This window comes from Poeciliopsis prolifica, unplaced genomic scaffold, assembly GCF_027474105.1.
Source record: "Poeciliopsis prolifica strain line A6 unplaced genomic scaffold, Auburn_PproV2 SCAFFOLD026, whole genome shotgun sequence".
NCBI classification, from domain to species: domain Eukaryota; kingdom Metazoa; phylum Chordata; class Actinopteri; order Cyprinodontiformes; family Poeciliidae; genus Poeciliopsis; species Poeciliopsis prolifica.
This window is the reverse complement of record NW_026562401.1, coordinates 779959-791960: the sequence shown is the minus strand read 5'-3', so window position 1 is coordinate 791960 and position 12002 is coordinate 779959. Positions and strand designations below refer to the sequence as shown.

At 36.9% G+C, this 12002-nt stretch overlaps 1 protein-coding gene across 3 annotated transcripts in view; it reads left to right on the top strand.

Moving 5' to 3' along the window:
- Positions 1 to 12002, top strand: part of fhod3b (formin homology 2 domain containing 3b) — a 93334-nt gene that overhangs the window by 53066 nt on the left and 28266 nt on the right. For all 3 annotated transcript variants that reach the window (XM_055047562.1, XM_055047561.1, XM_055047560.1), the window contains exon 5: positions 1248 to 1353. In XM_055047562.1, coding sequence (XP_054903537.1) covers positions 1248 to 1353 — 106 coding nt within the window. The remainder of the gene's footprint in view (positions 1 to 1247; positions 1354 to 12002) is intronic.

Sequence of the window (12002 nt, the reverse complement as noted above, 5' to 3'; positions counted from 1 at the left end):
AAAATCCCAGTGAAACATGTTTTCTGGCTGTAATCTGACAACAATTTGAAATAAGTTCTTTGCAAAGCACAGTTAGAACATTTCCCTTTAACTTAAATCTTGCAAGATCCCATCCCCTCCACAGTGCTTCGTGTTTGCAATTTTTGCAGCGGTTCATGCTCACCCATTAAAATGCAAGAGATATATGTGGTGTGAAAACATTCATCAGCGAACTCTCACACTTGGACACAGTACTGTTTTCCTAAGACAGAGTTGTGCTGCTGAGAGTCTGCCTTCGTGGCAGCTGTGGACCTTTTGAGGTCTGGTTACGATATGGGAACAAAAGCAACAGACACTTCGACCACACCAGAATAGATCAGAATGCCTCAAGTTTCCTCGCTACGGTTACTTACATCGAATATCATATGTGCATATGTCTGTTTCTTCAGTAGACCTCTGTATATTTGGAGTCTGTACCAAATGACTGCAGTCTCCATCAGTGATATATGGTAAAGATGTTCTGGAACCACTTAGACCTGCTCCAGGGACGCAAGAAGCCCTGACCACCCCACAGTGTTTATTGCTGCCTTCCTCCCTATCCCATCTGAACAGTAGAATGTATAAGAAAGCGATAAATCCTGCAGAAAACCTGATGCTGCGTCTTAAATAATGCAGTCACCGACAGGTGTGAGAAACACAGGTGGTTTTACCATCAGTAACAAAATACAAGCTAAGTTTGTGACGTGAAACCAACACAAATTTAATTCAACCAGCTGCCTTGGTTATTGTATGTGTTTTATACATATCTTGATGCCTGTGTAGAGTCTGGTTCAAAATTGTGTTTTTAGTCACCCTGTTTTACACCATACATGCAAATTTGAACTGAAAATGTTTCTTATTCTGTCAATATAAAGTTTTTATCAACATGCAAATAATTGCAATTCCTATAGTTGCAATTATTATGCTTCCAGTTCACAATATTTTTTTACAACTGAACCCTGCTTTTGTTGCAAAGGCTTTTATTTTCAAGTGTTCCAGTAAATGTGATTGAATAAAACTGGAAACAAAAAAACTGAAATTAAGCAACCTATTATTTTCCATTCTCCACATTTTTATTCACTACTTTGTATTGTGTGTCACTTAAAATTCCAAAACTATAGTGACTGTGAAAAAGAGGGTAATTTATGTCCACTGGCTGAAATCATATTGTGAATGATAAATAACTCATCTTGAATAGTTTCCTTTTTTTTCTTGTTCTTTCTTTTCAGGATGACAAAGATTTGGTTCACGAATTTGTGGTAGCTGAGGGACTGACATGTTTGATCAAAGTGGGAGCTGAAGCGGACCAGAACTACCAGAATTACATCCTCAGGGGTATGCACACTAGTAAACTAACGACGCTCCTTCCTTTTACCTCACCAGGAGGATGTTTCTAATCAGTATTGTAACAACTTTTCTTTCCATAAACCCATCAAGAGCCACATGTGTGTATATAAACTATGTAAATTGATGATTCTGCTTGATGACCCTCTTGCACATACACACACGCAGAGTTAAAGCACATAAACACACTCAAGTGTGTGCTGCAGATACTGTGGTTCGGTTAGACCAAATGTAGCAGCTGCCTAATTTATGGCTCCCATGATGGAGAGGTGAAAGATCATTTGTGCGGAGGCTGAAGAGGTGAAGGACACCCTGACTGTGGATACTTGAAGACCACAGCTTTCATTCTAAAGTCACTACCATTTAACAGCCTGCTGTGAAAAAAGCAGGTCACACATGCTTAAGTGTCTAATAAAGTTCTGCCAGGATATTACAGATCATAAAACTAATTCCCCTTTGCCTTCTCTCTCTCTTTCTTTCTTTCTTTCTTTCTTTCTTTCTTTCTTTCTTTCTTTCTTTCTTTCTTTCTTTCTTTCTGTCTTTATTCCTTTCTTTCTTTCTTTTTTTCTTTCTTTCTTTCTTTCAATTTATTTTATTTGTCTTTGTTTTATTGTCTTTCAATGTCAATATGCCACTTTCTTATTTTGCACTGATCTTTTAGCCTGTGCTTTATTAACTATGTAGATATGATATTAGTTTAATATGAGCTTATGCCAAATGTTTTCCCTCACGTGGGTCAGACACCTTTCATCGTGTTTTTCACCCCTGTATTGGAAATTTCACTTATATGCGACACCCGCAAGTTTATTAGAGCTATTTTACAGCCTGCTCATTGTTGATTCTTTTTTCAATGAAAACAGTCTGCTACCTACAGGATAGTGTATACATTTATTCAATTTAATTTTCAGTGAGATATTCTATTATATTGTGATAACAATAAATACCTCCTACATATATCGTAGTTCTTTAAGACAAATATGAAACAGATGAAATTGTGCTGGCAGCTTAAACTTTATAAAAAAGGAAATTTGAAACTGGTCTCAGAAATTCAGATGAATTCATCTCAATTATTCTCAGTTCATCTCATGAGCCTGGGCTACATCTCCAGAATCTGAACTGAAATGGTTCAGGCTTCATCTGAGTTGGCTCACATGCAGACGCAGAGATCATAGTGGGTTAAATGACGCAAAACATGATGGAGGATGAAAAAAGCTGTCTTTTGTCTTTTCCACAAACATAAATTATTACTGACGTTTGGCTGAAGATTGTGAGACCACCTTTCTTTGGGCTACCCAAAGAAAAAACTGTGAAACATCTTGTCACATTCCAACCAAACTTTAATATGCCGTTCTGGGATTTTATGTGACAGATCAACACAAGTGGTCCATAACAAGTTCATAGCAAAATTAGACATTATTTTCATATTTTTACAAATAAAAACCTGGAAAGCATGCTATGCATTTAATTTCCTACCCATATATAAACTTCAATGGGTTTATAACCCTAATTAACTTCTAACTAACTTCTAAAGTTTACTTGAGAAAAAACTTTAATCCAAATGCATTTACTCTCAGTATGAATACAGTCATGCAATGAAGGTCTAAAGAACTTTAGAGAAGAAGCAGCTTGGCTTTCCACCTTAAGTGAACACCCTGGTAAGGAAAGCATTAATCACAGACACAGCTAATAGGCTCATGTAACTCTGGAAAAGGTGCAGAAATCCAAAACGTAGGTCGAATGATCTGTTGACAGGACAACTGTTTAGGTATTCTTTTATGGAAGAGTGTCAGGACTCCCAGAAAGACAGAGAAGAAGAAGATGCTCTGGACAGACGAAACCAGGATAGAACTTTTAAGCCTGTATACAAATCCCTTTAATCTCTGGAAACTTTCTCGGAAGAAAATCTGCAGAATACTAGAAACTAGGGAAGAGACTCACCTTCTAAGGAAAAGGTCAAGGACAACAACCTAAAGACGAACAATGAAATAGTTTTGATCAATGGTGTCTGAAGTCACCCCTCAGAGGCCTGCATGTATTTGTTCTTTTCTAGTTCAACACACCTGAAACAAATAATCAACTCGAGGTTCATTGTCAGGCCTCTGTTGATATTTGACAAACTGAGTAAGTTGTTAGACCATTTGAAAGAGCTATGTTTCTTTCAAACATAGCTCTTCCAATGTTCTTCCAACATTTGAAGTTGGAAGAACACCGACCCTTAATGACTGGAGCTGGACACCCATGGTTTGGATTGAAACACATTTACATTTCTGCAAAACTTTTAGATGATTTATCACATACAATCCCAGTACAATACATTAAACAACACCATTAAAAGAACTAGATATTTTTAAAGTTCAGAGGGTATACGTAATTTCTCATGTCGCTGTACTTTAGTCAGTCTATTGCTATTGTTTTATATCTTCACCACAGACTGCTGTTTTCTGTATGTTTCTCTGCATCACCATGAGAAACACTCCCTTAAGAATTTTGAAACTGTTTCAACTCTTGACCTAATTTCTGCTGACAAGCTGAGGAAATGTGGAGCATAGTAGATCAACCTCCCTCTGTGGGGTGTTATTTGGAGAGCACAAGCTGAGTTTGAGCTGGAACCAACATGCACAAGTCAGAAATGCATATAGATCTGACTGCTCTGCTGTTGATGACTTCTAAGAGCAGCTAAGTCAGAAGGATTCTCTACAAGGTCTGGGGAGTAAATTAGTCGTCTTAACTTTTCCCACGTGCTCTAGTGAGACATAGTGAGACATGAGAGGAGAAAAATTACTATATGGTATCAAATACTGATAACCTTTAATGAGGGTGTTTGTTCTGTAACATCTTTCAAGTTGAGCTTTGGGAGAAAAAGAGGATAAGCGAAGAGAATGCAGTCTTGAACCCATCTGTCTGGTGTGCATTAAAAACCTTCCCGACAAAACAATCTTGCTCTCCTTCATGGAGCTCCTTCAATCTTACGGATCTTTTGTAGTTAGAAACGACACACAGACACACATGCACTCCAGTCTGCTCGCCTTTTACAAGAACAGGTTTCCCGTCTTAAATCTGTGAAAGATTCTATGCAATCCACACTTTCCCCTTTCTTATTTTTTTTTCTTTTCTTTCTTTTTTTTGTTATTTTGTCTTGGGAAAGCCCCCTGGAGATGTCTGTGGCTAGTTAGTGCTCACACAGACCTTTACATGGCCCCTCACACCTGGCAGAGGCCTTCAAAACCTGGGCTTAGCTCTTGAAGACCTGAACTTTGGGGGGCTCAGGGAAGAGCTTGTGTGCCTTTATCTTCTCACCAGAAGTAAGGGTGTGAGGTCACTCTTTCAAAGGTGCCAATGCCATCTGGTTCTCCTGTAAACTTTGTAATTTGTTATGAAGTCAATAGATGCCTTATTTGGATCATTCAGTCCTCATTTGCGTTACAACACATCGTCTCTGCTTTGCATCCCTGAAAAAGATGGAGAAGCAGCCCTAAAATAGATTCATAATTTAATGTGGTAGCATCATCCTTTCTTCATATAACAAAAATTCACATAAAAAACTGCTAGTGAGTAGAAAGAAACTCAATAGCAGTGAGAGAGCCAGTCATCATGACTGGCTCTCTCACCAGGCTAATTAGCCAAAACATGTGGCCATATGGACTGCAGAGATCCACATTTTTAGGGGAAGAATCTTGTTGATGGGACATCTATTGGATCCTTTTGGAAGAGCAGGAGAAATAGGGTTTCTCAGATGTCACTGAGAAACCCTATTTGCAGCTGGACAAAGCAAACATTTGGAAGGAGCCGCTCCGATCAGATGTCGCCCAAAAAATCTTGGTGGTGGCAGCATCTTGCTGTGGGGATGCTTTTTTTTATTTTATTTTTTTTCTAAATTCGACTGCAAAGTTTTGACATTGAATACAAAATGTCTGGTACAGAATTAAAAAAATTTCTTCCCCCTCTCTCATTACCCTGTTTCCTGTCAAACTACTTTGAAATAAAGGCCAATAGAGCCAACAAAACCTTTAAAAAGAAAAAAAAAAATTAAAAAGCCATGTTTTATTTTCCTACTTTTGTCACATTACATTCCAGTAAAACGCATTTACGTTTTTGGTTGTAAAGTGACAAAATGTAAAGTGACAAAATGTTCAAGGTTTTTAAATTGGAATAATTTTGCACACCTAAATATGCCTTTGTGCCATTCTGTCTTTTCCATTTGTGTTAAGGTACCAAATGTGCTGTGTTTTCAGGGTAACCTATCACTGTTGACAGCCCAGTAAGTGCTTTCACAGCTTTAAAATAAAAGCAGCCTGTGCAAAGGGTCAGCTAGGTTTCAGCAGGAAGCTTAAGGTTTTTGACTGTGGTAAGAAAAAGAATCCTTATGGTACTAATTACCAAGAACAAAACTAGTATATGGGCTGGAAGAGCCGAATCACAGCGTTTCTTCCTGTATCTTTGTTCCAGTGGCCAATTCATAAGAACACTAACATAATAACAACCATGTTTAATTGGTTTCTATAAAAACAGGAGGGACTGAGGGAAAGAAGGATAGATTAAAGAAGCACTAGTTACAATGGACTTGAAGCAATTATTCTCTTCTTTGAAATTCTCGTTGTTGACATTCTTCATTTTAAGTTGTGTTTTTTGCTGTGCTTTCCCGAAGCCCGTTTGCATGCGTTTGTTGACAAAGCGCTTGCCGTCTTAAATTTGCAGTGGGACAACAAATTAAAAGCAAAGATTTGTTGTTGTTTTTTTACTTAAGAATTGAGAAAGGTTGCCTCCTTTCTTTCCTCCCACAGTGCAGTGAAAAACTATTTTCTGGGAGAATTATTTTTTTTTTTTCTGTTTTCCGCTTTTATGTTCCATGTAAATATTTTAGATCATCAAACACGTTTTTAAGACAGACAAAATTCAACCAGAGAAAAAATAAAAGTCTTTATTGTCAGCACCATAAAGAGGTGCTGATAATAAACAGAGGGCCTTTTAAATTACTAAAGAGAAATGTAGCCCACACTTCTTTGTAGAATTATATTATATCATTGGATGTTTTTTTTTAGCATAAACAGTCTGTTTAACATCCTACCATGTAAGGTAATTCAGACCCAAATTGTACTTTAATTAGGCCAAAGCAAGACATTTAATTTGCTGGATATTCTCCGTAAGAAATTTCTGTAGCAACTGTATCCTTACCAGGATGACCAGGCAAGTCATCCTGGTAGTGAAGAGGCCAAACAGCCTATCACATGTTCAGATGGGTTTAATTTAAAAGCTTTCTTGATTCTGCAGTTAGCAGATCTGGATGTAAATTATGAAATCGAACCACCAAAACTGTTTATTGATAGTTAATTCATTACTTCACAACAGTGACAATGATATTTTTATTTCTTGCTTGGCTGAAGAAATAAAAATTTCTTCAGCCAAGCTGAAGAAATTTTTTCAGCCAAGCTGAAGAAATTTTTTCAGCCAAGCTGAAGAAATTTTTTGGTGATTTTTTTTATCACCAAAAAAATGTAATTATTTCTTGAAAACCATTTTGTATAAACTCAGATTGTTTTTTGTCTGCTATTAGCATTTGATTGATAATCTGAAACATATAAGTGTGACAAAAAAAATAGAAATCCGTTTTGGGTCAAATACTTTCACAGCTTTGAACCCGAGCAATCTTGGATACATTTTTGGAAAACAAGCCCATAAATTGTCATGCCGAGGAGGCCATATCTCATGTGCTGCTTTACACTGTTCGGTAAATGTAGTATTTATGGCTTTAACAGATAGGACTTGTGTTGTGAACAAGCCAGATTCAAAAGTATAACTATGAAATAATTTATGGCCATATTTTTTTCATTTGTATGCTGTTATCTCATCCTGTCTTCTTTACTCCTTTGAGGTGTGTATATTTCTCTCTCTCTGCTGCTACTGTTTTAAGATCTCCTGTTTCTGATGACACGGCTGTTCTATCACGGCTGTGATTTCCTACTTTGGAGGTTCTCAGAGAAACATCGGTGTGGGGAAAGGAGAAGTGTTCCAGTCGAGTGTTTCATTGCCTCCTAAAACATTTGGGATGTGGATCTCTGTTCCCAGCAACCCACCCGGTCTAGCTGTTGGCCAGAGACATTCATGGGCAGCCATGTCTGGAACTTTGAGTTCACCTAAAAACACCAGACTTGATATGTTTTCTTCTTTTTTGTTTTTTTTGTTTGTTGCTGTTTGTCTCTGCCGGGATGTAGTGCTTCAAACTGTACATGTGGCATGTCACTGAGGTTGAGGAGTGACACAGCTGCACTTTGCTTTTTCATCCCAGTGCCAAGATTGTGTGTGATCCAAAAGCTCACAGTAAACAAACAATTTTTCTTCTCTCCTACAAATAGTAGCTAAACCAGCTGCGTTTTCTCTTTTGTTTTTCTTTTTACTTCTTTTGTGCTGAGATGTATAAAGAAAACTCACAGTTTGTCAGATGTTCCATGTTAATACTTTTCAGATAAACTGCATCAAGAATACAGGCTGGCTTCAAACGTGTACAGATGAATGTAATCATGTGTTCCTCAAAAAAAAAAAAAAAAGCAGCACATTTTTCCAGTATACCGTTACATACTAGAGGGTCGTTTTAGTGCTCTTAATTTAGAACCTGGATCATTGTTTTGACTACCACGCTTTGAGTGAAAAGCCAGGCACAGTTGAGGTAACAGAGGCGTTGGAAGCCGTTCTTGGAAACAGTGCGTATTGCGTTGTCTGGCTGTGTTATAGGTCGTCTGCTCTGGAGGGGAAACCTTTACGATGTCCCATCGTCTGGATAAACAATTCCATTTGGTCTGAGCTGTGTCGTGTGGATTTTGTGCAAATGTGTAGGTATGGATACGTGCTGAGGTTTTATTATTATCATTTACTTGTTTTTTTGTAATTAGGCTGGACTGATGGTAAGAAAGAAGATAAGTTCACCAGATATGCTGAGAAGAACAAGGATGAGGTCTCCTCCTCTCATTGTGTCAGTAGAAGCATAACTTTCTGGAGAGTTCATGCAAGTTTTTCACCCAATCGTTTGCATATTTGTCATACATTTAAAACTCCTGCATGCCTCCGTCTTGTCCTAAAGTGTCCATGTTGCTCAGTTTTAACTGACAATGCTCGTACCAGTTTGGACCGCCTTTGTTTTCAGAACTGGCTTAATTCTTTATGGCACAGATTCAACAAGTTGTTTGAAATGTTCCTCAGAGATGCATATCGATATGTAACATTACAAAGCTACAGTATATGTGTTGGCTGTACATCTATGATATGAATCTCCTGTTCCAGCGCATTAAAGATTCATTGAGGTTTGTTGACTCTGGAAGGAACACTGTAAAACCAAACATTCTGTTTAATAATAGAGTTCAAGTGAACATAACTTAATTCTTATCATCTTGTTGTTTGTACTCATCTTGAACAAGTGGTGTGACCTTTTAGACAAAAAACACTTGATAATGCAATTTAAGATGAGATAACACAAAAAACTTGAAGTTATTTGAAAGTGATTATGATTTTGGACTGCAAAGGGTTAACTCTTATTGCCCTGGGCTCTTTTTTTTGGAGGAATCAACTTCAATGATCATGAAAACAGAGTTGAAATCATCAGTCCAATTTATTAAAGCCAAATAAGTTATAACATTGTTTTGAACAAATAGTTTACTGTTACAGCCCTGGTCTGTCACCGAGCTTCTTATGGGAAACAGGGAAGATGGCTACTTTCTGAGCATTACAGCTCTTGTTAACTAGTTTTTAACATTTGCATTTGGATGAATGAAACTGCACTGTCAGTGAGTTGTATGGTCATTTCTATGAGCACCCTGCTCTGCTTCTATTTTTTTAACAAAATTTGATTTGAAAAATAAATAAAAAGCAGGAGCCAGGGAGTGTTTCAAGCAAGTATCTTCTTTCTATACAGTTCCTAGTTTAAAAAGAAATAGTTTTTTTTTGTTTGTTTGTTTGCTTGATTACAACATACTCAGATTTATTAAGTTAATTTAAGTTACAGTCATTACAATTGCACAAGTTAATGCAACTCAGAATTTCCAAGTTAGTTGAGTTGTGTAAATGTCAGATGTACGTTCACATACTGACATTTTTAAGTTTTGAAAACTTGCTTTTTTTTGAGGCAACAAGTATACAAAATATGTTAAAGTAATGTCCACTTATTCCTTTTTTACAGTGAAAGAACTCGTCATTCTAACCAGTTTGAGATGGTTTATGCTGTGTGAAAAACACATGTTTTCTCATCTTTCCCATTTTGAACAGTGACTTGGAAAAACATATCACTTTGTATTGTTATTTTCTTCCAGGAAAACAGCTTCCTTGATGCTCTAATCAACTTTCACAAGAAAAAATAAATAAATAAATATGGAAATATGATTATTTTTCTTTTTGTTTGTTTGTCTGTTACATAAAGATGCAAGATTGACTTTGCAAATAAAATTTTGGCTTCATGTTACTGCATTAAAATATTTATTTTATAGCTTCTAAGTTTATAGTTGTTCTCATAAAAGGTACCTGTCTGTTAATTTTCTCCCCTGGGCTGACAGGAAGGACTCCATTTGGAAAGAGGAAATTTAGTTTCTCATGGTTTCAGCTGTTGACGTCCCAACTCTCAGCGGTGCACCACCTATATTTTTCTTTCCTTCCAGAGTTATTCTTTCAGTGAATTGAATCAATTTTTTGAAAACTGATTTTATTTATTTTTATTTACTCTAATTATAGGGCTTGTCTCACTGATACTGAGAAGTGATACGGTCACTTCTCATTTATAAGAAAGACCTGCTTTGATAAAAACAAAAGCAAAATTACAAACACAGCAACAAAACAAGAAGTTAACTCCATTAAATAAGCTAATAAAATTTGAGCTAAACGCAAAGGTAAAATTGACAAAAACCTTGCTACATTAAAACTAGCAAATATTCTGTAGCTTAGCTTATATTTATAGTATTTATTACTCCCTTGTTGTATATTTATTAACACTAAATCAATGAGTCCATGTGTTTGTGTTCAAATAAAAAGCTTATTTATGCCACTCCCTTTGAATCACACCACAGTGGCCCTCATAAGAGCAAAAAGCTTGCGTCTGGACCCAGTTCAACCCCACCTGCCTGACCTATATTCTGCCTCCCCTTAGATTTCTCCCTGGATCTGTAGATGTCTTCCAAACTCAACAAACCCACTGGCTGGGGAATCCCAGTTCCTTTTCAGAGCCTGGTTGTACTGTGGATTCAGAATAGAACTATTTCATGATAAGTCTTTTAGATTTTATTAATACATCAAGCTTTTGCTTCATTATACCCATCATTTCGAGCAAGAATATATATCCTGCCGCAACACAACATCCAAATCGCATAATCTTTTAAATGGGCTTTACATCAGATTTACATTGGGGGATTTCTTTTGAGGGGGATTCATGCATGTGACCAAAATCACAATCACATCACAATCCTCTCAAGAGTGGTAGGAGTTTATCACAGCTCATTCTTCAATTCACTTTACAAGTGGGTGGATGTGATGCAGTTTGCCAAAGACTGTCCTGTTTGGATGGAATGCAGAAGCTCATCTGTTGGCAAAAAGCCCCGCTGTTCATTGTTCTTTTTTTTTTTTTTGCAACATTTATTATTTATTTAGGATAGAAGCAACTCTACATTTGCAACTATCTATAAGAGGGACTAGAAGTAGAGAAAATAGTTTTAAAAAATCTTTTCCTTCCCCTCTTTTTACTGATCTGCCCTCCTCTGTGCTCAGTGCTTGCTCAGCCAAATATCACAGAGAGGCTTTCTTGCTTTACTTAATGTTAATGTCCCATTAGCTCTGTTTGTTTGTCTCTGGGGATTGTGTTTGTGATTAGTGCCTACACCAAATTTTGTCGGATGCCAAATACATGCACGCCTGAAAATGAAAGTATCCCCCAGTTGTTTCACTTTATGGGGCTCAGTGCAAGTCTGGCAGACAGCACGGTGACTGAAATTGCTCTGGCAGAGGCACTTTGTCTGGCTCTAATGGTCTGGGTGATTAGCTGACTAACAAATAGAAGGCAGCCCACGACCATGTCTTAATCCAGATCATATACAATAAGAGCCGAGCTGTAAACTTGTCTTTTTATGGCCCTCAAATGCTAAATCAGACCTTAGCCTGAGGCATTGAATGCAGTGAGGAAAAATGTCAGAAACACAAGGAAATGTGTCAGCTTTCAACATAATCATCAAATAAAGTTTCTTGGCTTTGTTTCTTGACCGTAGATTGTGTGACTGCACACACTAGGTGAAGCTTCACTACATATACTTTCAGACATTTTGCTGTAACAAATTTCTGATCTCACTGGTTAGAAGTAGTGACAAGGTTTTGATGTCAACAGACTAAAACTTTGACACCCTTAGCCAATTTGCAATGTTTATCTCTAGTTGGACGTTGCTTAGAAAACAAACATACAAATGTACAAAATTTAAAATGCAAGAACAAATGAGTAAAACCATAAACTTTATTAACAAACATAAAATTAATGTGTGAATTGAGATAAATCTTGATTCTAATGTCAGTAAACCTCAAATTACTACAACCCAGAATTTTTGATATTTCACTTCTCTAAGCATCTTCTGTAAACCAGTGTCTGAAAGACCCAACTTAATATAGCTAATAATATTTGTTGCAAA